This window comes from Alexandromys fortis, unplaced genomic scaffold (genome assembly GCF_014885135.2).
Source record: "Alexandromys fortis isolate MF-2015 unplaced genomic scaffold, M_Fortis_MF-2015_v1.1 scaffold_29, whole genome shotgun sequence".
In the NCBI taxonomy this organism is placed as follows: domain Eukaryota; kingdom Metazoa; phylum Chordata; class Mammalia; order Rodentia; family Cricetidae; genus Alexandromys; species Alexandromys fortis.
Genome location: NW_026067891.1, coordinates 1387504 through 1413016, shown reverse-complemented (window position 1 = coordinate 1413016; position 25513 = coordinate 1387504). Strand labels below are relative to the sequence as shown.

Below are 25513 nucleotides of genomic sequence, written 5' to 3'. Positions count from 1 at the left end.
AAGAAGAAGAAGAAGAAGAAGAAGAAGAAGAAGAAGAAGAAGAAGAAGAAGAAGAAGAAGAAGAAGAAGAAGAAGAGAAAACACAAAGAAATTGGTGATGGAGGGGCTGGAGAGATGGCTCATTGGTTAAGAGCACAGGCTGCTCTTCCAGAGGTCCTGAGTTCAATTCCCAGCAACCACATGGTGGCTCACAACCATCTGTAATGAGATCTGGCGCGTGGGCATACACGGAGGCAGAATGTTATATACATAATAAAAATAAATAAATAAATCTTTAAAGAAAAAAGAATTTGGTGATGGAGGCAGGGAGCTGGGGGGTGTCTAGTTCCTAAGTACTTGATACATGATAGTGCTCACCCAATCATGATTATAGTCAATTGAGCTAAACACCCATCATTTACTTAGGGTTTGGGTAGCCCTGCAACAGCGGAAACAGGAGAGTCCTGGTGGCAAACAGGAAACCCACCCCACTGGGCTGGGGCAGGGATTTCCCCCTACTCCAAGTGCTTAAGTTACATTGGCAGTGCTGTTTCTGGAGAGGCACAACCCACTAACTGCAGGGTCATCTCATTTCCTTGACTCTGATGTCCCTCTGCTTCCCATAAGATCTGTCTGTCTCTTGTAGTGCTAGGGTCCTGGAACAGCCACAGCCACCTTGATATGGTTCCCTGGCTGAGCCAGAGCATCTGCCATGTGCTGATCTGAAAAAACCAGGACCAGAAGATGCCAGACCTGGGACATGGAGGGACAGTCCTCTGCCTGTTGTTTCAAACATATCACTTCTTATCTCCTTGTTAGAGCTTCTCCCCTGGACATTGAGGCCACCACAATGGCAAGAACTGAGTATTTCATCTTTACCTAGACTAGAGAATGAGCCTGGTAGGGCTACCTATTCCCACCATACTCCTTTCAGCAGAATGCACGGCGGGGGGGGGGGGGGGGGGGGGGGGGGGGGGGGGGGGGGGGGGCATTGCCTCTTCCCTCAGCCAGCAGAGGGCGCAATTGCAATGCTCAGTCCATTTACAGCCCACTAACCTTGTTGGCCACTGTGTACTGGTAGGAGTAACGTTGCTTGCCACTCTTGTCCTCGTATACTGTGGGCACAATCTTCAAGATGTAGTCATGGGAGGCCAGGGCTGCAGGGAGTACAAAACAAGATGAAACGGGCTGGGCACTGCCAGGCAGGCAGCCCCACATGCCATTCCAAGCTTAAGTCTTGTTGGCATTGCAGAGAGCTCGTCCCTCTTCTCTGGAATGCCACGGCCTGAGCATTTAATTCCATTTGTTGGGATCTTAGCATCTGCATTACATAACATATAATATTCAGAAATGGGGCAACCATTAAAGAAGAATGCTGAGAAGGCACTATCTCCAGAGCCAAGCCGTGAATCAGCATGGGGCCACGGGGCACGTTCTCTTTAACGGGTGACCCCACAGAATTATCTAGAAAAAGCTCCAGGAAATGGAGCATCTTCAAATATCCCTTTACCTAGACTAGAGAGAGACCAGCAGGACAGCACTCCTTACCACCCCCAACCCCCACGAAACTCTCCAGGGGGAAAGGTGGGGTTCAAGAAAGACCCCATTCCATTATGGGCACTGTCTGCATACTTTTGTTCTGAAAATAAATCGGGCTCTGGGTTTCAGAAAGAAAAACAAAAAGAATCCTCCAGAAAGAACTATGTAAGAACTGATCAATCCCTGAGGATGGGGGATGTATGTGCTCAGTACACATGGCATTGGTTGCAGTCCCAGCATTGCGAAAATAAAAAAAAAAAATCTGATCAGTTTCTCTTTTCTTTATCAATAAACATCTGACCATCCAGCCCTGCAATACTTCAACATAACCCTTCACCCAGCTCTCTTTTCTCCTCCAGCCTGGATTGGGGAGATGCTGAGGATAGACCCTTTTACCCAGCTCTCTCCTCTCCTCCAGCCTGGATGGGGGAAGATGCTGAGGACAGACCTGAGCCTGATATCCCTGCCCCCAAAACCTGAACAGAGCCTGGTACTGAGTGGACTGCGGTAAATCTTGCTGAATGAATGAATGGACAGAAGGATGACTGGACAAAGGCATGAATGGAGAATGGATCAATCAGCTGCTGATAAGCATGAGGTAACTGACACCAGAGCTGCCTCCCCGGGCATGAGGTAACCGGAACAAGAGCTGCCACAGCCTTCCCGGGCAAGGACTGAGCCCTGCAGACCTTGGGACGCCAACAGAGGCCCAATGTCTGTCCTTCTCACTCCTTCTAGAACGTTGGGCTTGGAACCACAGAGCAAAAATTACATGGAAACTGAGTCTTCTGGGTCCTAATGCTGGTCCCACCCCCCACAAGTCAATCCTATCTTCAGACTCACATATAAGGGTGGTGGGCATGGAGAACCTTCCAGACCTGACAAGCTCACTCCCTGCCTCCTCCTGACCCTGACATCTCTCCAGGAAAGGGCAGCACTTCTGGAATCAAGCTGATACCCCAGAAAACTTGGAGAAAAGTTCCCTAGCTTTTAAGCTCTTTTTCACGCCCGTGATGGCTCTCAGGGTTGTGAGCTAGGGAACCTGGTGTCAAAGGCAGACCCTGGTTCTCACCCTCAGAGATGCCCAGTGATGGGCTCAGGTTCTATAATTACATCAGGAAGCCAAAGACCACCTTGAAGTACATGTCTCGAATTTCCACTACCCAGGAATAAAGCCTGAAGCAAAAAACACAACTGAAATATTTTTTGTTATTTGTACAAGACAATGGCAGTCACACACATACACACACACACACACACACAAATGAAAGCTGCCCTTATGGTGTACTGTGTACAGAAGACCAGTTCACATTCCCACTGAAGTACAACACGCCAGATGTCATGGAATCACACTGGGGCTTTGCCTCAAGGACCAGGTATCATGAACATCTTTCCAAGTCAACAATACAGAATGGAAGCCGATGGAGACTGTTTGCTTCACCCGTTCACCTCCTGGTCTCTAGAACTTGGTACTGTGCCTGAGCAACGTGCATCTGATGTCTGACTGCCAAATGGTCGTGAGGCATCATGGCCAGCAGCTGCCACATTCCAGGATGCAGGTCCCTACCACACACTAGGAGTAATACTAATATGGCTCTTTTAAAAAATATTTATTTATTTGTTTATTATGTATTCAGTTAGCCAGAAGAGGGCACCAGACCTCATTATAGATGGTTGTGGGCTACCATGTGGTTGCTGGGAATTGAACTCAGGACCTTTGGAAGAGCAGGCAATGCTCTTAACCATTGAGCCATCTCTCCAGCCCCCTAATATGGTTCTTCAAAGTGACCCAGGGGACATTACTTTTCTTAACTTATTGTGTATGTGCATGCACACATGTACACATAGGCATGTATAAAAGTGGACACATATGTGTGTATGTGTGTGCACTCTGTGGCCCTGAGCAGGGATACAGCGCTCTCTGAAACTCTGGAAGGAGCCAATGGTTGATAGGAGGGGTTTGGTCAGGAGATGGGGAAGGAATGGAAGGGGAGGAGCCAGCTTGTTTCCCTATTGGCCCTCTATGGAGCTGGTTCCCTTAGAGTGGATTCTGGTTCTGCCATCACTCTAAGGGAGTCAGGTGACTACCTCCACTCAGGACAATGGCAAAGCAGTGAGTGATTAACAACAGTGACAGCAGCTGGTGTCAGAGCTTGGGGATATTCCAGGGCCTCGATCTGCTTTCTCTAGGGACAGGCTACCCTCTTCCCTCCTGTAGGACAGGGCAGCTGTGGGAAAGGAATGGTTTGAGGATATGACTTTGGTTTGCAGCAAGCACCTGACTAACCCTCCTGCCCCTCTGGCTACTGTATTCCCACTGTGAGAGAGGACTCCTGGGGGAGAGGTTTGCTCGATGCTGGGATACTTACGGTTGGAGGTGAGTCTGTCTGCTCCACCAAGAGCATTGAAAGCTCCATGAACATTCTGGACCTGCAGAGAAGCAGAGAGTGAGAGATGGTCCCTAAAGACTGCCACCTCCCAGCCTAGCCTTGTCGGTGGGGACTGGCCAGGGGCCATCTGGTCACGAAGGACGGTGTAGCAGGGACTGGCTCGTACAAAGGTCTGGGGAGCAAGACACAGTGCGGGCCACATAGTAGGCAGTAGCATGCTTGCCACTTTAAACACCTATTCTGTCCTGGCCACTTGGTGTCAACTCATTTATTGTCACTTAAAAATAGACCTCTTAGCCCTCTCTACAGACTAGCAAAGCAAGGCTTGGAGCAGCTCCCCAACTTGTCAAACATCTGAGCTGGCAATGGAGCCAAAGTGAATTCAGTCTATGTCCCTAAGAATCTGCAGAGGAAACCCAGATAAAGGGTCATTTTGTGTCACACTCCTTCCATGACCCTCCCAGCCCTCTGAAAGGTCCTGAGAAGAACCAGTTTAGGGGTGCAGAGTTGTGGTCTCCCACTGTGTCAGCTGTAGGTGACATACAAGAGTTATGAAGAGACACCCCCACATGGCAGTAATGAGATTGTCCCCAGGCAGGGACTGCTGGAGAAGTGGGGTAAGATTCCCCTTCTTCAAGGATGACACCAGGCCTACTGCAGAACAAGTGTGCCCCTTATGTGGAGCGCACCACCAGGTCCAGTGAATGAGGGCCGAGAAAGCAGGTCCTGCAAAGGTCTGAGCCTGGAGACTGGGCCTGACAGGCGTGTGGGACCCCAAGGAAGAGGGAAGGGAGGGAGAGCAGGGCAGTAGGAGGATTGGCTCCTGCAGAGAACGCTTTAGGAGCAGCAGGTGGGTGACATGACCCTCAGGCTGACCCCAAGAGGCTGATGCTTGCTGACAGTCAGCAGAAATAAACTCTCTGCACATGGTCAGGGCAGGGTAGGGCAGCAGTACTTCCATCAGCTGCCTCGGGACCTCAAGTGTGAAGACTTGGTTCCTAAACCCCGAGGATGGAGGTGTTTGTGGTGTGCCCTGGAAGAGTCACACCAGCAGGGACCACCTTCAGCCTGACCAACATGTGCAAGACCTGACACACAGAAGGTGGCTGATAGATGTTTCTGGCTGAACAGAAGACACGGATTGGCTCTAATTCCTGTAGAGCAGAGGGTAGCTGGGGTCCTTTGGTTTTGTGCCTACATGCAGCCCCAATCTGCCCTCTTGCCTTCTCCCTTCTCCCCTGCCTCAGCCTGGGTCCTCATCCTTCTTGCCCAGGTTGTATCCTCTCCCTCACCTTCTTGCCTACCAGTCTTGCTTCATGGATCCTTCTTCCTCCTAATAAATGTATGTTTGGTGTGGCAGTGGCCTCAAACCGTCAACAAACCCTTCACCAACCTAGCATAGGCCTTCCTCAGGCAAACCCAGTTCCCTGTTCCCCTCCTTCAGACAGATTCCTTTGGGCTTTTAGCCAGCTGAGAGGAGTCATCTTGGGTGACACATGCCTTTGGCATTTCATGTCTATATGTATCATTCTGGGGTCACAGACACATGCTGATTAATTGTTCTGAAAAGTCTGCTTGAGAGTCTGTTCATATAAAAACAAATGGCTGGGTATGGCATAGAATGGGCCTTCGGACAGAGGGCAATGTGTCTGATGCTCCCTTCCTTGGGCCTCATGTCAATGAACATCATGGGCCTGGCCATGTCTGCATGTAACAAGAGGGACGTCCTCTCCATAGTACCATGTTGGCAGGATGCTCTTGATTTTGGAGACTCTAGAGCTGTGAACTAAATAAACTTCTGTTTATTAAACACCGCCCAGTCTGGGCTGCTCAGTGATACCAACAGAAAATGGAACGAGACAGTTGTGAGGGGAGTGAGCTGAACCCTGGAATCCACCTCCCTCCTAGTCCCAGTTCCGAGCCTGAGCATCTCAGTCTGCTGTGTGGCTGGTGGCATCCCAGAAGACAGGACAAAGAGGAGCCGAGTGAACAGAACCTCGTGTGGGTGACCCTTAGGGAGAAACCCCAGCACACTAGCTCACAGCCATATCCCCCTGCTCCCCCTGCTCACCTGTAGTGTATCCCCAAAGGAGAGTTTGTGGATGATATGTGTCATGTCCGGGTTCTGTGGCTGGGCTGTGGCACTGTGCGTGGACACGTGGAAGTTGCCGGGGACCTAGAGGGAGAAAGGCAGGTTTCATGTATCTGGGTGGCTGTCCAAGGGGGTTGGCTCCGAGGGCTGTATGATCTCCACGGACTGGGACACAGGAGTAGGACATACATTGGGACTGGGACTCTGACGTGTAGCATTTCCAACTGTATGACTTTGAAGAAGGCTGGTGCACTCATAGAAGCTACGGGAAGAGGCATCAGGGACAATCCAGGACAACAGTGCGTGTGAGGTATCCAGGTGGACACCAGGCAGAGCCTGGACTCAAAACGACAGCAGTTCCCACCCACCTCTGTGGATTCAAGGTTTGCTGGCTCAGCAGTTGATGGGGGTGCACTCTGAACAAGCAAGTGACTTCCTCAAACTCTAAACCAAGCTCACATCTACTTAAGTTGACCTCATCACCACAGACAGAAAATCCCTAGAGACTGACTTCAGTGGCCTTGACAGCCTTCTGAGATCCCCTTGGAGGACCTCAGAGTAGCTTCTGTCCTGGTCCCCCAGTATCTGCTCACCCTTGCTTCTCCCTACACAGACCCTTCCCCAGGCTTCTAACAGTGAGCCTGTTCTTTTTTTTTTTTTAAGGCAAATCTATTTATTTATTTATTTATTATGTATACAATATTCTATCTGTGTATGTGTCTGCAGGCCAGAAGAGGGCACCAAACCTCATTCCAGATGGTTGTGAGCCACCATGTGGTTGCTGGGAATTGAACTCATGACCTTTGAGAGAGCAGGCAATGCTCTTAACCACTGAGCCATCTCTCCAGCCCAGTGAGCCTGTTCTTTCAGGTGGTTTGTTACACAAGAGTTCATGTGCTGGGGGTGTGGCCTCATGGCGGCCATGAGCATCAAGGCAGGACCTCTAAGATGTGGGGCCCAGTTGCAGTGGTGATCCTTAGGCCGCTAAGGGACACTGAGCTCAGGAGGCTTCTCGTAGCACCTAGGTTGGGTTTTGAAAGAGCAAGGGTGGCCTGTCCTCTCTCGGGCTTCCTGTCCTACCACAGCATCCTTCCTTTAGGATCCTTTCTGTCACGTGTCCGCCAGTGTGACATCCACTGAGAGAACTTTATCACAGGTCAACTGATGGGCTCCTGAGCCTAAGCTTTCACCCGCTGGGGCTGAATAAATATCCTATCTTTATCCATTATTGCCTCAGTATTTCACTACGGCAATGCACAAACTGAGTGACCCAGTTGAGCCCAGGTGCTTCAGTGACGTGTCTGGTTACGGGTCACACACTCAGGCCTACCTCTATGCCTCATCAGTGCCACTCTCTCCTCTGCTCACCACCCTTCAGCCACCTCCCTATGGCACTGGGAACAGTGTCCTGTACAGCCTACCCTGGGGCCTTTGCGGCTGCCTCTTCTTCCTGGAATGCTTGTCCATTGAGCTCCCCCACCTCCCTTAGCCCAGTGCTCAGGCTGAGGAGAGCCCCCAGCTCTGTTTCGGTTATATGTTCAGGAGGGCTTTCCAGGGGGAAGGATTCCCTTGTGCAGAGGCCCTAAAGCCTGCATTTCTCAGGAAGACAGGGAAAGGTCTCACAGCAGAGACAGCAGGAGCAAGCAGCAGGTACGCCTGATAGAAAATCCTTGAACAGAACAGGGTCAGAGAGGGCAGCTGCAGGCAGAGAAAGCAGGGGATATGAGGCCATTTGGCTAAAATCCCAACTACCATACTGGAGAGACCCAGGGTCTTTCTTAGTCCAGCTGCCAGGGAGTGAGAAACATGGCTATTTCCTGGCATGTGACTGTCTGCCAGGGAGCTTTTGTTAGTGCCCTGTTTCAGGCACTGGGCTGAGGACCTTCCGCTGTGACAGCCTGTCTTCAGCCGTAGCCAAAGCTCATAGATCTTATGAGCCGTGGCTGAAGTGAGCACCCCGGGGAGCCGGGGGTGGCCCAGGGAGGTCTCTAGAACAAGCGGAGCATAAGAGTGGCCTGCCTCAGAGGCACAGAAGCAGCAGCTCTCCACCCATGGCACTTGGGCTCTTGCCGATTGTCACTCTGTGCCTCAGTTTCCCCATCAGAAAGTAGGACGATGACCATAGAGGTTTTGTGAATGACAGAAGTGCACAGGCATGTGGGATGAATATGCTTCAGGACTCATAGCCTTGGAGCCCTGGAAGGGCGAGCAACAGGGGCGAGGGAAAGCTGCTGCTCCTGAGGACAATTTCAGGCTTCCTTTCACAGCATGAGTAACACCTGGGTTTATTTCCATCACAAAACCTGCACAGGGCTAGGGCACAGCCCAGGAGAGACGTGGCTAGGTGCCTACGTCATGAAGAGCACCTTGCCTCATATACACGAGGCCTTGGGATCCATTCCAGCATCAAGAAATAAAAAAGCCCTTTTACGTGATATCATCAGAACTCCTGAGACTGACAGTGTCCCGTCAGATTCTCTGGGCGGTGGGCCAGGCCAGGCGAGGCCCAGACAGACAGCCTTGGGTTTGGGGTCTCTGCACAGGGTTAAGAGCGTGGAGAACGCTGGTTCCTGGATATCTGCCACCCGCTGCCCGTCCTCCAGCCTGTGACTCAGTAACCCGCTCCACTCCACACCGAATCCATCACAGGGGTCTGAGTCACACAAGCACACACTGAGCCGAAGAAACAGAAGATGACGCTTTTAGAACCTGTGACTTGGGCACCTACGTCACTGTCTCAGATGGATTTTAAAAATATATAGCTGGAGTCGGGCCCCCCTTCCCAGGGCAGCCACGATTAGCAGGGCTCCCGGGCAGGCTCACCTGAGTTGATGGGGGCTGCCAGGGCACCTGCAGGTGAACTCTGGCATCTGGCTGTTGGTGGACTTGCTGATGGTTAGATAAAGAGGCCATGTCTACAGAGGGTCTATAAAGGGGATGAGCCTATATCTAGCAATGGGAGACCAGGGAGGGACAGCTGCCCTCCTTGTCTTCATGGCAGACTGTCACACTGGCCTTTTATTTATTTTATTTTTTTTGGGGGGGGAAGGGGAGGTTTTGAGATAGAGTTCCTCTGCGTAGCCCTGGTTGGCCTGAAACTCGTTATGTAGACCTGGATGGCCTCAAACTCAGAGATCCCCTTGCCTCTGCCTCCTGAGTGCTGGTGGCATGCACCACCACCACTGCCTGGCTTACACTGACTGTCTTAATCACAGCTCCAGAGAACAAGACCCCAGAAAGGGAGAGTGGGCAGGGTCACGAGAGCCTAAATTCTCCAAAGGGCTTGGTGGACAGTGGTCTAGGCTGTGCCCGAAGAACATGGCCACTCTGGTCATAGCATGTATAATACAGATGTTAAATCAGTAGCCACAGGCAGGGCTCAGGGCCCAGTGGCCAGAGTACCTGGGCTCAGACCTAGCTGCGATCCCTCAAGTGCTACTTGACTCCTAGGCTTTAGTTAAGGGCCAGGTAAGAATCAATTGGACAGTGGCCACAGTACAAAGGCTGGTTATTGCTTTCCCAGATGCCCTGGCCATCACGTTCTCTTTCTCTGGCGCAGAGAGGCCCAGTTTCTTGCATGTCTGCCGTTCATGTGCAGTATACAAACACACTTACACTAAAGTGGTGTCGAGCATAGGCTGAGAAGGGCAGGGCAACAGCCTACTGATGGGTTACAAGGTAGGGGAGGAAAGGTTGCCCACGCCCGACCAGTCATATCGTGAAACATTTATACGTCTGATTCGGTCATGTGTGGTAGATAATAACCCTGCCTCCTTACAGATGAGGGAATCAGAGTTTGATACACTAAAACACCCAGTTTCCTTAGCCAGGACACCAGTCAGGCTTTTTTAAAACGAAGGTGGTTGGTCTGATTTGAGAGGCAAATTCTGATCCACCCGGAGCCAGCTGGGATCCATGACGCAGCTCACGCCAGGAAGCGGAGGACGTGTCTGCCAAGAGGTAGGTAGTGTGACAACGGAGTTGTCAGGAGTGTGCATGGTCGAATGCAGGTGACCACATGTCACAACTGGGAAGTGAGTACATGTGCACATGTGCCTGGGAATCTTCAACTGCCACCAGCAGGCACCCCATAGCCCCACCCCAGGGGGATCACCCCTTCCCCAACGCAGCCCCTGCTTCGTTGACTAGATATCAAAGTGATGTGGTTTTTGTCAAGGAGTTTCCTGTGTGTCGGCTGCTGTCATTCTCAGAGTGGCAGCGTGTGTACCGTGCCTTGAAGTTCTTTACGGCTGTACTAGAAGGGGAACAGCAGCAGCTTCGGGCAACAAAGTCACGGGTATAACTAACGCTGCCTCGGTCTTTTTGGATTGTATTAACAGCCGTAGGAAATGCTAAATTAGCTTAGTAAAAAGAGAGATGGGACTTAATCGGCAGTCTTTGGGGTGTCTGCAGATAAATCTGTACTCTTTCAGGTTTCTGTGGACCCTGCGTTTATAACAAGGCTTTATACTCTACTCTCTTCTGGGAGGCCTTGTGGTCCTTAGAGCTTGGTGGCAGGAGTCCTGGGATTCAGGAGGTCGGATGTAGAACCTACAGTTCTGCCTCCCTCATACTCCCAAGGCAATGCTGTTGGGAGTGCCCGCTCAGAGTGTGCCCAACCTAAACCTATGACTTCCCACATCACAGTTCAGTGCTGACGCTGACTCCCACAGGAAGGCCTGTTGCCCAAAACTCTGTCCTTCAACCTCAGAAACATGTCTCCGTATTCCGGCTTAACATTTCCCTAGAGATACTCACTGGGAATCAACCATATCAGAATGGAGGAATGGACTCCCAGCCCCTCCCACAGAACCCCTTTCCCAAGCGTTCTCAGCCGCAAAACAGCTGTGGAAGCAGGAACTTAGCAGGGGTCTTTGGGGCCATGGGTGCTTTCTGTGACCCCTAGGTCACAGCTTCAGCTCTTGGCTTCCCCCACCCCCAGGTAGCCCACACCAAGGAAACTATCTACTGGGCTGACCGGCAGGTGTCGGGCAGTGGTGGACATGTCCTGGCTGTCTATCGTCACCTGCCCTGGCACCTCATCTGTTATGTCTCCAATATAAGGCGCACGTTAACCAACCTGGAATGAACGGTGGGTGTTTACTCATTTACCCAACGTGAGCTTTGTGACATGGGTGACGATGCCACTGTGACATTATTGCCTCAGGTGGCCTGTGGGCCACTGCTTACTGGAGAGGAGCACGAACTGGGACTTGAAGGCAGGTCTTCTCGCCTCCCCCCTTTTCCTCCACTCCAGCAAGCTGAAGACCCACCATCAGGGGCCTGAAATCCCAGGGAGTCCAAAGCCTACCCAGTCTCGGAGAGAATTATCAGGCAGTCGTGTGCTGATTCTCAGCTTGCCAGGGGTTCTGCTGGGGTCAAGTGGGTAAGGAGCAGGAAAAGGACCCAGGCAGGGTCTCTGTACCTTGTTGATGCTGAACTGGCCCTCGAAGCGGCAGCCTGCTCCATTGTTCAGCGGGATCTTCATGGAGTTGTCGATGTGGCCCACTTCATGCCTGCCCATCTCATCTTGGATGTCAAGCCCGACCACTGTGGAGGCCAAAGAGAGCAGTCACCCACCCCACCTAGAGCGGGGACCAGCCTATTTCTGCAGAAGCCCCGGTTAGCCCTCCATGAACACAATGCTCAGGTAACCCAAGGCTACACAGAAAGGCAGCCAGCAGAGGAGAAAGAGGCTGCTTGGCTCAGAGGGAGCAGCATCCAAAACAGCCCCCACCCCAAGTCACAGTGTCCCTACCTCTGCCTGAGGCTAGCGATGAGGGAGGAAGAGCTAGGAGGAAGCAGGCAGGGGCTAGAACAGCCAAGGATGCAGGCCAAAGGAATGCTGTGGGGTAGGAGGCGCCACAGGGGTCTGCCACTCAGTCAGGTCCGCCCCCTGGATCCTCACTGGGTTCTCACTGTGACATGACTCAGGAACTCATTACCCTCAATGCCTCAGTTTATCTTTCTGAAATATGAGGTGCTAAAAATTGAACTTTCAACTGGGCGGTGGTGGTGCACGCCTTTAATTCCAACGCATGGGAGACAGAGGCAGGCAGATCTCTGGGCGGTCAAGACCAGCCTGGTCTACAGAGCTAGTTCCAGGATAGGCTCCAAAGCTACAGAGAAACCCTGTTCTCGAGAAAAAAAATGACCTTTCAGTGGAAGGGTATGTGGACCAGAGTTAACAGGCATGGCAGACACTCAGCACAGGGTCCGAGTGGCAGCACGTGCCGAGTGCTTCACCAGTGCCAGCACTTGCCACACCTGACACTCTGGGGTACTCGGTGAACAGGTTCAAGCATCTCTCTCTCTCTTTCTCTCTTATTCATACCTTCCTTTACTCAGTGTCTGTAGCTACCAAGTCCCAGCACCAGAGTGGCATCATGGGAAGAGTCAGGCTATACCCTCCAGGTATATGAGGTTCTTTAGTCCACCCATGGGAGGTCTGTGGCCCCCAATGCCAGTCTTGACTCCAACATGGCTCTGTAGCCTCACTGTGGCTCAGCTTTGCACTCTAACAATGAACAGGCTTCTCTACTCTATTCTCTGACAAGGTCCCAGTGTGCACAGGGAGAGAGGCTTTTGTCCACTTTGGGGATGTAGCGAATTTCCTGGCAGGCACACCAAAAGAACAGAGAAAGAATAGACCTCTTAAAGTAAGCTATTTTAAAGACAACCAGGCATAGAGAGAAAATGGGAACAGCTGCGTTCCTCAGTGGGCGTAGGGGAAGTATTGCCAGCCAGTGTGGAAGGGCACGTGACATGGCCATCAGAGATGATGCCACTGGTCTGTCATGGAGAAAGCTAAAGAAACGCAAGCAATCCCTGCCTGACTCAACAGTTCCACTTGAAGCCAGCTTGCAGAGACACTCGTGCTCAGACATGTGCAAGAGGCCACTCTGGCCAGTCTTGGTGGAAACTGTGACAATTGGAAGCCACCCAAGTGCCTGTCAAAATGAAGGTGGCTGATGGGTCAGGTCTCCTCCGTGGTGGGAAGCAGCAGGTAGAGAACGCACTAACTGGCGTGTGCAGAGAGGCTGGCCCTGGGTCCCTGGAAGGCAGGCTACCTAAGCTTCCTGTGACTCAGTTCACAAGCTTGTTCTGGAGACCGGGAGACTCAAGACAGCACCTGCTAGCCTGGGCACGCTGCTGAAGAGTTTTACATAAGAATGCAGGACCTGAACATAACTGTGCAGAAGATGATGTTATAACTGTCCAGCCAACGTCAAGGGAAACTGAGGCACAAAGAGCTCACAACTGAGAAGCAACAGAGCCTTGCTCTGAGCCTGTCCCCAGGCAGTTGGCCAGAACACAGCTCTGATTCAGAACAGGCCTTGGTGGTAAAATCGCTGGTTATTATTTCACTAATAGTATAAGAATCTTAAGAAAAGCGTTTCTCTCTCTCTCTCTCTCTCTCTCTCTCTCTCTCTCTCTCTCTCTCTTTGTGCGCGCGCGTGTGTGTGTGAATTTCACAAAAGTTCTACAACATCTAGAGTTCTAGCTATCTGAGAAGAAAACAAAGTAAGCAGGATACAATACCCTGGTACTGAGGTCTTGGGATGCTTAAATTCCCCCTGTAAAATGAAGGGCTGTTTGCATTCCTGGTCTGGCATCTTCTGGGTTACTCACACAGCCCAGTGCAATGCGAATGCCATGTACGTAGCTGCCATCCTTTGGACCAGTTCTTCTCAAAGGCCCATATGGTGGAGGCGTGAACTTTAGCCTCTGGTGCTTCAGAAGGCGGTAAACCTTTAAGAGTAGGACCTAGTGGGATGTCCTTACTGTTACTAGGCTGTACCCCTGAAGGGGACAGTGAAATCACTGCCCTTTGCCTTTTCTTGTTTGCTTCTTCTTTGACTTGAGGGGAACAGATCTGCCCACTACATGTTCTCAACACACTATATGACAATGCTCCAGCCAATCACAGACTGACACATGCAACACCCGGTCCCTGTACACCTTTCTCTTCATACGCTGTGGTCTCTGGCATTTTACAATATGACACAGTGACTTCCTGCATCACACTGTTTAGGAAATAACAACAAGGAAAAAAGTCTGTACGTTTTAGGGCAGATGCAATGTATTCCTTCTCTGAAAGCTTTCGTCCTGTGGCTGTCGAATCTGTGGTGTGGAACTGCACACACAGAGTGACTGTGTTCATAGATACACGCACTAAGAGGGAAGAGAGTCCTCCCCTGTCATCACAGGCTGCTTAGGGGACAGTGACATACTTGGGGCAGCAAAAAGAAACACCGAATGGGTACTTTCCGATTTCTAAAAACGTAGCTGTATTTCCCTCTGTGCCAAAATTCTACTTCAGGCTAAGTAAGCGCTCTACCACTAAGCTACAGTTCTGTGTTTTGAAGGTGGACCTGTATTAGCTGCATAAAGAACAGTAGTACCACTGTCACGACACCTCTACAGTGCTGGGAATGGAACCCGGGGCCCTCACGTGCCAGGCATGTGCTCTAACCCCCTCTGCCCCAGACGGAGAACATTGTTTTTTGAAAGCAGGATATGAGAGGACACCTGTAGTATGGCCTCAGCCATGTTTGAAATGCACAGAAGGAAAGGCATCAGGACAGAATGATGTCAGAGTGTCCACAGACCCTGTCATCGGGTGGTGGAATTGTGGGTAATTTCCTCTGCTTCTCTGGGTTTTCCAATGATACCAAGATGAATATGCGCTTTTGTGTATAACAGAGTCTTTTTGTGTGTGTGAGCGATACCAGAATCCAGGGTCCCAAGTACGCTGGGCAAACCACTGAGCTGCACCCCTCCCTGAAGGTCTTTGAAAGAAAAGCCATTGTGCTGGACTCTGGCGGGTTCAAGTCATAGCCCTGCAGAGCTGGCAGGACCCATGGGGGGGGCACAGATCACAAAGACTGGCAGGGGCAGCAGCCAGGGACGCCTGTCCTGCCCGAAGTCACACTGTCTGGATCTGGGACTGAGCCTAGAGTCACATCCCCCTAGCCCTTGCTCTGCCGGTCTAGTCCTCTGCCCTGACTAAGAATTTCCTTGCTTCACAGATACAGCCAGCCCCTAAAGGAGAGGCTGCCAGATAAATTATTTTTCTAAGGAGAGAGAAGAAAAAAAAATGAAAACACATAAATAAATAAAAGTGACCTATTTCAACAGGTCCCCTGGCCGTGGGCCCAATGTGGGCTCAAAGCTGTGATGTCACTCTCACCAAAAGCAGGAACAGAGCTGAATGTCTCCCTGTCTCCGTCTGGGCCCACCCAGTGTTCTGTCCTTGCGGGCTATGCTCCTGAGCCATGTCCTGTGATGGGAAGGGAGGGGTGGGGGAGGCTGAAAAGGCTACATCAGGCTAGGACCTGGTGGGGCTGAGGGATGGCTAGACATCCCACCACTACCAGTATGCTAGGTACCATCTCACGGGAACCTCTCGTGCTAAAGGGGAAACTGAGGTGATCACAGCTAATTCTCGTCTGGTAAAATGAAACCAGGCTTTCATTGTGTTGTGTTTTATAGAAATGACTTCGTCTTGATTAAAACAGCAAACAGAAGAGGCCTGAAGTTAAGATGCCAGGAAACCCTCAGTGACGGTGTCCCACCGGCTTCTGCAGCTGTGAGCTGTGCAGCCTGGGGCTTGGGGTCAACTGGCATCTCACCTTAACTGCTCAGGTGGCCATGTAACTTCCGCAGGAACCATCCTGTGGCCATCAGCCACCGGTAGGGATAATAACAGCCCTGGTCCACTGCTAACAGATGGGGCAGCTATGGTCTCATGCCACCAGCCTCAGACCGACCGCACCTCAGCTGCACACACATCTGACCTCATCCCCTTGGCTGGGCTGGTCCCATCCCTTTCTTCCTTATGGCTTCCTCCTCTCCGTGAGCCACATAAGATCTTAGGCTTAACAAACCAGAGAGACTTCCCCACCCTGTGCCACCATCACCAATGTAGCTGCTCTCCAGAGGTGCGTGAGATGTCTTTGATTCCAGAAAACCTCCAGGAACGGAATTATATTCAGCTCAAATTAATTAATTAAAAAAACAGTGGGGGCTGTCATAGTCCACGTGTGAGTTGCAGCTGGCGGCATGCACTTAGCTCGCCCCAGATGGCTCACCATGTCTGCATACAGATCACCTGGGTAGCTAGCTGAAACAGAAGGCTATTTGTAATACTCACATTCACAGTGCAAATTGGGTAAACTGATGTTGAGACTGACGTCAATCTTGCCTCCGCTGTCCTTGTCTGGGTCATCGACGTAGAGTTCATTCACCCTGAGGGATAGAAGCACAGAAGCCCGGACTGAGACGGGAACACTAATCCTGCCCATAGGGGCTGGACAGCCAGGAGCCACCTCACTTGGTGGCCAGTACTCAGTGGTCCAGATACCCACGTGGGTACAGCAGCATGCACGTGTCCAGGCCCCAGGAGGTTCAAATCCACCCTCCAACACAGCTTTACCAGGAAGAAGGAGGGGTCTGGTAAGAACATCTACATCTGTCCAGATTCAAGTTCAGATCCCGGCTCCAGCACTTCCTACAAGCCCCTCTAGAAACCCATCTGTCGAGTAGGGATAACACTGCTCCTTCCCGATGGGGTGGCTGAACCACAAAGTGAGGAACAGAGTCTCGCTATGGCTCAGGGCCTAGCACTAACGGTACACAGTGCCTACTGCCTGCTCTTGGGGGGCAGTCATGTTCTTGGGGGGGTCGCTGTCATCAAGTGTCATGAAGCCAGAGGCTTGGGCTAAGCTTACCACATCCTTACACAACGCTTCCTCTCCTCTCTACCTCTTCCACCCTCACACAGGACCCCTGAGGTTTCATCTGGCCCAGCTGGCTAACCTAGTTGTTCCCATCTTAAGATCCTTCACGTGACCACAACCGTCATGTTCGCTGTGGCATGGAGGGTGGCACAGCCATAGACTGCAGGAGTGAAGGAATGAGACTACTTCGTTGCCAGAGTTACAGGTGGCCCCTGACCAGCCACACCACCTTGCGGTTAGCGACGGCAGCAACACACATGTATTCGACAGTTTGGGGGATCTACTGCCAGTCGGGTTCTAGAAACAGTGTGAAGACATATAGTCTCTGTGTTCATCAGACTCACCGGCAGAACTAGGCCTCACTTACCTCCTAGATAAGGACACAAGGAAACCTGCAGGTCTCTAAGAGGAGGAGGAGACTGTGCTAAGGCCTGAAGCAGAGGGGGACTGGGCTGACAGACGGACCGAAAGAGGGTCACGACACATGCAGTGTGAGAACCCAGGTGTGGTGACGGGACACAGCTCAGGCAGCTAACTTGACACTGAGCACAGCCACGTGGTCAGGCTTGTGCCTCAGCAGGTTCGAGGCCTGGAGGAGCCACCATGTACCAAGGAGGCCAGAGCGTAGGCCACCGTGGTCCAGAAACCCTGGCTGCTGGGAGCAGGCAGGCGTGCTGGTGGACACACCTGGGGGATGGGCCAAGGGAGGCTCATGAATGGATGGTTCCAGTTCCTCCTTTCCCCATTAAGTCAGGGGCCCTTGAACGCGCAGCAGAAGCAGTAAGGAGGAAGATGGGCTGTGTCTAGAGGCCAGCTGCCCAGCTAACTCCCTATGGGAAGGGAGAACCCCATCATTAGGCCTGGCCTCAAAGACCACTCAACTGAGCAGTGCGGGAGAAGGTGGGGTGGGCTGCGCTACAGTCATGGGTGGGGACCAGGGATGCTGGTCAATAGATCGGAAGTCATAGGTGACAGAGTCCTGCTGCTCTACTGTGCAGGCTTGGTGACTGCAGTAACAACACATTGAGGGGTTGGTTTTGTTTTTTTCGAGACAAGATTCCTCTGTATAGCCTGGTGGCCCACCTTGCCCCTCTAGTGCTGGGATTAAAGGTGTGCACTACCACCTCCTGGCAAGAGAAGATTTTGAAATGTTCTCTCACAAAAGCATAAATGTTAGCACGTGGTGGTGGTGCACGTCTTTAATCCCAGCACTCGGGAGGGAGGCAGAGGCAGGCGGATCTCAGTGAGTTCGAGGCCAGTCTGGTCTACAGAGTGAGTTTCAGGACAGCCAACACTACTACACAGAGAAACCCCGTCTCGAAAAACAAAAAACAAAACAACAAAAACAACAAAAGCATAAATAATTAAGGTAATGGGTGTACTAACTAGATGAACTGATCATTTGGCAATTTATCAAAATGTCACCTCATAGCCCATTTTGGCAATTAAAATAGGGATGAAGAGGTGGCTCAGTGGTTAATAGCACTTAGGGTTCCAGGGACCCAAGTTTGGTTCCCACATGTTAGGCAGCTCACAATGCCTGATCACAATGCCAGCTCACAAGAGGGAGCTAATGCCCTCTTCTGACCTCTATAAGCACCTGCACTCACATGCACATACCCATATGCATGTATGTACGTGCACACACATGCATACATACACACACTTTAAAATGATAAAAATTCTTTTTTAAAAAAAGCCATAAAACAAACATTTGAAATAACCCACACAGTTACATCCCTTGGGTCAGGTTGTACTATAAGAGGACTCCCAGGTAGCCATTCCTGTGAATGACTGGCCATCTTGTTAGGGAAGAAGAGACCAGGCCCAGCACGTGAATTCTGTTTTTACTAAGACCTCATCAAATGTGACACAGGCAGCGCTTAACTAACAAGAACTGTGGCTCAGGGACACAGCCACGGCCCCTGAATACCCAGCTCCTTTTGCTGGGCAGAAGAGAAGAGGGGGTACCCCTAATCAAGGAAGCCAAAGGGTGCATCCATGCAAAGTCCTCATTCCCACTTTAAAACCAAGGAACTGGGGCTCAGAGGAGGCGCGGTTCAGCCCAAGAGCACACAGCAGAATGACTGAGCCAGAATCTCAGCCGAAGTCGGCCTCACGCCCAAGCCCCAAGTTTTCCAGGGCTACCCAGCTTCCTCTTCTTCTCCTCAGTCTCTGGGATCAAGGACAGGGCACAGGATGTGGGCAGCTACTCGGAGGCTTATCCAGGTAGTTCTCAAGGTTCTGGCTAGGATTGTGCAGAACCAGTGGGCAAGGAGTGAAGAGGCCATGTGAGATTCAGTCAGAGGAGGATCCATCTCTGCCCGCTTTGTTCCTTCCCGACTCTTTAGCACCTGTTTCTACCATGGCCTCAATTCCAAAGGACTAGCAATCAGTCTAGTAAGAACACTACTGTGTGATTAACTGCACAGCGGCCAGGGCACGGGCGTCCCTTCCCAGCGAGACACCTCCAGGAGCGCTCGCCTTTCCCACCTGGTAAGAGCTAGACCTCTGGTCATCGCTGAGGGATTATGGGGTGAGGTCATTCCCTGGCAATCTTGGGAGATGACCTCAGCAGAGTGAGGCAAATCCCAGGTGTGGCTCAGGTGATCTCATTGCCCCTGGGGAGGCTTCTCCCAGACAGGGATCCCTGTCTCGTAGCCAGGAGAACTGGAGTGGTCAGCTGCCAGGGCTGAAGGGCCACGCAGGGGCTGAGGTGCCTGAGAGGAGGATAAATGCATAGCCTGTGGCAGTCTGGGCTGGTGGTTATGTAAGGCCGGAGCCGGCCACTTCCCTTAACTGTAGTATGTATATGGTTCAGTCGCTTGTACCGCCTACTGATGAGGTCAGCTAGGCTGCCTTCTGTGTCCAAGGCAAATGTTCCAGGCCAGCTAGTTTCCTGCCACCCCAGGTGCAGCCTCCCCCACAGCCGCCCGTGCAGGGCTGCCAAGTCTGCCAGGCTCTACAAATCAGCTCGCCTCAAAGAGAAGAAACGTTCTGTGGGTACACTACAGTTTAGGAACTCTAACTGGCCCAACACCCCACAGCCAGTTCAGGACATGAGAAGGCCTGTGGGCTAGCCTCGGGCCTCTGTCACTTTAGAAAGCTGAGGGACCCGGGACAGGAGGCTTCACTTCTCCAAGCCTCAATTTCCTCATCGCAGTAACTGAGTAAGTCCCAGGTGAAGCGTAAAATAAGGAACTTAATCTATTGACAACAGAAGTCTGAAGAACGGTGTTGGACAGGGGGGCAGGTGCAAAAGAACCTTCTAGATGGCAGAATTCTATCATGGCTCAACTAAGACGATGCCTACGAGGGTGAGGTTCCCTGCCCCCACTTTTGGATTTGTGCTATAAGTCACACATGGTTCAATAAGAGGAAACCAACGAGGGAAGGAGGTGGAAGAGAGGAAGAGAAGGAGAAAGGAAACGAGCAAGAATTTGCAACAGCTCTCAGGGCTACTGGAGGGCAGGCTGAAGCTTCAGGCGTGGGGGGTAGGTTGGGAAGGGGAACAAGGACGTGTCTCATTTTCTCTCTAGGGCTGACCACAGGCTCTGCTTGGCAGAGAAAACACAATGCCAAGGAGTGTCCAAGCTGCCAAGGTTGACCTCCTGGTTGACTGACCTTGGACAATGAACTTTGTCTTCAACAGCCTCAGTTTCCCTAGAAATAAAATGGGGCTTTCACAACAATTGATTTTCCATTTCTATGGGGTTTCTATCTTTGGGTTCAACCAGTTGAAGAACCCCATCCCCCCAAAAAACCCCTCGGAAACAGAAAATATATGAGTCTATATGGGACACACATGACTTCCTTCCTTGCTCCTTAAATAATAGGAGATACAACCATATGCACAGCATGCACTGTGGGGTAACATAAATCATTTTGGGGGATCTAAAGAAAACAAGGAGGAGCACATGATATGACATAAGAATTCCACACTCTCTTGTGGTCCCAGCAGCTCTCAATGATTCTGATATATCAATAATGGGGCTGCTACGGTGGCCAATGAGACAAGAGGAATGCTGAGCAGAGTCTTACTACAGACCAGATGCTCAGTCTCTAGCAGTTATCTTTATCATGAATATCAACATTCATGAGCTGAAATAATGGAGACACTGATCGCCTCCATTGCAAAGTGTGGGGGTGAAGGCCAAATGCACAAAGCACAGGAGAAGGGTAGCACAGCCCCGCCTAGTGTACTCTGCCACACAAAAAGCCGGAAGATGCTCCAGCTCTGAGCCCCAGGCCATGCTGGGGACAATACCGGGAATTTGCAGGTGACTTTGCTGTAACACAGCAAGTCAGTGCTGGACAGGATTGCTGTGTCTTCAGTAAGGAGCACAAAATGGCTGGCTGAGATTGCACAACCTGCAGGAGGCAGAGGAGGATGCTACCAAGGGACTCAGTGTCTTGCGTTTGCCACTGGGTTACACTGTCTGAAGAGGATGGAGTCCCTGGAAAGCAGGGCATCCCCCCAGGAGGCTAGTGATGCAGGTGCCACTGTCTTTTCTGATAACCTTCAGATGGGCCACCTTAGGGCCTCAGGGCCTATGGGATATGGGGGCCCTTGAGTCTTCCAGTCAAGAAGTTTCTTTCCTCCTTTCTTTCTTTCTTTCTTTCTTGCTTTCTTGCTTTCTTTTTCTTTCTATCTATCTTTTGAGACATGGTTTCTCTGTAGTTTTGTATAGCAAGCAAAGGGTTTCTGCCCTACAGACAGACCTGTCTCTATTACCTCCCCCTCTCATATTGGAATAAGCAATAGTGTCTGAACTCCCCCACCAGAATGAGGACTTCTGAGCGAGTTCTGTGGAGTGAAACAAACTTGGGGGGGTGCACAGGAGAGTGTGGGTGTAGGTTCTCAGGAGTCCCAGGAAGGTGAAGGGTGTATGCTGGTTCAGGAGTGGGGGCACATTCCAAGTTGGGGGGACACCAGCCGGTGCAGCGCTGTATGGCCTGAGCGCATGGGGAGGAGGTGGGTGAGAATTCACCTTGTAGGGAGCGAGGATGAAAGGATTGGGAGGTATTGGGGGGATGGGGGATGTAGGTGGAATGCAGGCGAAGGCCTTGAGAGTCTAGGCTGAGGCGCAAGTCTGATGACATCCATGGAAACAATTTTATTTGCTTTTAGAAGAGCACTTGAATAGTTGGGATTCCTGCCCAAGGTTGCTGGCCTCTGAGTCTAACAATCTGATCAAATGGAAACTTCCATGCAGTGGGGAGGCCGCAGTAAGAGGTAGAGAGCGAGCAGAAGGGGGAGCTGGGTAGGTTGACCAGGAAGCCTCAGAACCTTGGCTTTTAAATCCCGATTTCTGTAGTGCAGACTACAGAAATGACTGCCTACCAGAAGGATGCCCTCTCCAGCCAGCTGCCCAGCAACCCCCTTCTCTTCCTCTTGGGAATCATCCTACTCCTTAACAAAGCCTGCCGCTCATGGTCTCTCTCCCCGAACCCACTTTTCAGGGGTGATCTTTCCAAACAATGGATCTGTCACTCTGTGCCCAGGAGCCTTCAAGTCTCCCATTGCTAAGGACGAGGCCTGGATGCTCTACGATGTGACATTTTAATTCCACCAGTCCTGGCCACAATCAAGACTCAGTTCAGGGGTGTTGGGCAGGAAGGAGCCACCCACTCTTCCCGGTTGCTAAGCTCCTAGTCTCTCCAATGTTGGCCTGGTTTAGGGGCATGTTAGAACCCCGTTCAAGATAACCTCCAAGCTCCTACTTCCTGGGTGGTCTTTTCCAGCTTGCTACCTAAATCTACAGGGAAGCCTTGAGTCTTCCAGTCAAGAGGTTTCCCTTTCTTTCTTCCCTTCTTCCTTCCTTCCTTCCTTCCTTCCTTCCTTCCTTCCTTCCTTCCTTCCTGCCTGCCTGCCTGCCTGCCTGCCTGCCTGCCTGCCTTCCTTCCTTCCTTCCTTCCTTCCTTCCTTCCTTCCTTCCTTAATCTTTTGAGAGAGGGTTTCTCTGTAGCTTTGTATAGCAAGCAAGCCTCAAACTCACAGAGATCTCTGCCTCCCAAGTGCTGGGATTAAAGGCATGCACCATCACTGTCCGGCTTAGTCAACAGGTTTTCAATTTAATATTAATTTATTATTGTTATTGTGGTTGTGTATGATGTGTGGGGCACACACATGGAGGTCAGGGGACAAGTCTGTTGAGTGGAGTAGGAACCCAACTCAGGCTGTGATGTTTGCATAAGCATGTCCTTCTGCCCACTGATGCATCTGCCCCTAACCTTCAATAATTCTGACCAAAAAGCCTTGGCTTTCATATACTTGAGGCTCTAAAACATAGCGTGCAGAGATGGGTGGGTTTATGGGGTGGGGTGCCCAGGCTTTGGATGTCTACAGGACTTAGATTCTGCATCCCCTGCCTCCACCCCCTTTTACTAACCTTTTGGTTTTTTAGCCTTTTGGTGCCTTAGTTTCCCCCAGAAACTTCAAGGGGTCTTGTGACAAATTTTAAGGCAATCATTGTAAGATGCTAACCTGGGCATATGAGCCTAGCATTTGGCCACTTACAATACCTAGAAAGTACCACAAGGTATATTATGTTAAAAACAACAAGTGGAGGGGCTGAGCAGCTACACTTACTTTATTACCATAAATTTACCTACCAGGTGGGTAACTATTAAAGTCTTTCGGAACTTGGCAGTCATGGACTGGAACATTCCACAGCCACTTTCTGAGAGGTGGGTACACCCCAGGATAGACTGAACCCCTGAATATCCCATGGGACACCTGTTTTCATTCTGGTCAACAGCCTGGCCCAAGCCCAAGCCGGAAGCCGAGCATCCACACAGTCCTGCCTCCCTCTCACGCAGCAGTGGCAGAAGGAGCATCTCACGCCACTGAGAACCACAGGCCAGGGCTGCAGTGCTGACCCAGTCGGCGGTGACCTTATTTCCACAGAGGGATCTGCTGACCTACTGTGGTCACAAAGGCACCAGACAGGACCAGTGGCCATCCCAAAGGAGAATGAAATTTGCCTTCAGTTTTTCCCCAACTATGTTTCCTGGACCAGACTGCTTCTGTAAAGAAAGGAGCCCGATGTGGGCAATGCAATCGTTTTTAGGCTGCCGTGTTAAGTCTTAGGCCTCTGGACCCCTGACACGGTAGTACCACAGTGAGGAAGGTCAGGGAGGGAGGTGGCAGGGAAAAGTCAGAGAGCCAGGTTCAAGCCTTTGCAGACCTCTTCCTTCCTCCTGGGGACCACAGCATCCAGGAGGCAAGAAGAGGAAGTCCCTGAGCAAGGGAGGGGATGGCATGGGGAACACACTGTGCTCTGCCACTGACAGCCCTGCCCTAGGTAAACAGTAGACAAAGTCCACTGTCAGGGCTTGCTTGAGCGGCCCAGCCTGCTACTCAGCTTTCACAGACTTAAGCTCTGACATTAAAAGCCACTTGTATGTGGCCATATTTCAGCACCACAGGCACTCCTTTGCTGGGCTGAGCTAACTGAAGCTTCCTCAGGTGTTACAGGGTACACAAACACACCAAGAGGCAGGGTCTGACTGATGGGAAAGTCCATAGGCCTAGGGTTAAGTACCCTTTAGCCAGGCCATCTTGTTCCATCTTCAGAAAACCCCAGGTCCAGTCCATCTATCTGCCCTACCCCCACCACGCCCCTCACTAACTAGCTCCACCCTGCACCACTGTTTCCTCAGAGCCCTTCCCACAACTCACTTACGTTAAGCAATGGTTTGCAGCATTTATATTGTATGATATATTCAAGTAACTTGAAGACAGTTTAAGGTCAGCAGGAGCTTAATTGTGATCCCAGAACTCAGGAGGACTCCCTGGGCTACACAGTAAGACCTTGTAAGACCCTCATCTCAGGAAACAAAACAAAACAAATCAAAAACAAAAGCAAGGGGCTGGAGAGATGGCTCCATCCGTTAAGAGCACTGGCTGGTCTAGCAGAGGACCCAGGTTCAGTTCCCAGCATCCCATGGTGGCCCACAGCCCTCTGTCCCCCACTTCCATGAGATCTGATGCCTTTTTCTAACCCCTGAGGGCACCATGCATGCACATAGTGCACAGACACACATGCAGACAAACACTCATACACACAAAATAAAAATAAATCTTAAAAAAAGAAAATATATATACACATGAGGATTACAGGTAGTTTATGCAAATGACATGCAGATTTTATGATATTGTGCAGAATGGACTGAAAGGTTGGGCTTTTGTGGTGAGGGTCCCAGAGGCACACGTCCAGGACACTGAAGGAACAACTACAGTTTAGTTGTTCCGCTGTGTCCCCAGCCAGCAGGCGTGGATACTCAGTAGCGTGAGAGTGCTTTAGGAGCCCACAGTCAAAGCAGAAACACTGCTAACTAAGCAATTCCAGCGCTGTGATTCGACCCACCCTGGCCTCTATGCGACTGCTTGCTCACTTTGCTACGGTTAAGCCAGCCGCTCCATTCTTCACAGACCCTAAGCCATTCCCGCCTCAGGGCTGAGCACTGCTGTCCCCAACACTGGAGCCACCTGCGTGCGCACTGCACCTCACCGCTGTCACAGGTGCACTGCTGTCTATAACACTGACGCCACCTGCCTGCGCACTGCGCCTCACCGCTGTCACAGGTGCACTGCTGTCTATAACACTGACGCCACCTGCCTGCGCACTGCGCCTCACCGCTGTCACAGGTGCACTGCTGTCTATAACACTGACGCCACCTGCCTGCGCACTGCGCCTCACCGCTGTCACAGGTGCACTGCTGTCTATAACACTGACGCCACCTGCCTGCGCACTGCACCTCACCGC

At 51.3% G+C, this 25513-nt stretch overlaps 1 protein-coding gene across 1 annotated transcript in view; it reads right to left on the bottom strand.

The window, feature by feature from the left end:
* Ergic1 (endoplasmic reticulum-golgi intermediate compartment 1) overlaps positions 1 to 25513 on the bottom strand; it is a 99837-nt gene that overhangs the window by 18265 nt on the left and 56059 nt on the right. Inside the window, exons 4-8 of the mRNA XM_050121060.1 lie at positions 16157 to 16251; positions 11426 to 11550; positions 5980 to 6084; positions 3888 to 3948; positions 1036 to 1136 (exon numbers count right to left, since the gene is read on the bottom strand). Coding sequence (XP_049977017.1) covers positions 1036 to 1136; positions 3888 to 3948; positions 5980 to 6084; positions 11426 to 11550; positions 16157 to 16251 — 487 coding nt within the window. The remainder of the gene's footprint in view (positions 1 to 1035; positions 1137 to 3887; positions 3949 to 5979; positions 6085 to 11425; positions 11551 to 16156; positions 16252 to 25513) is intronic.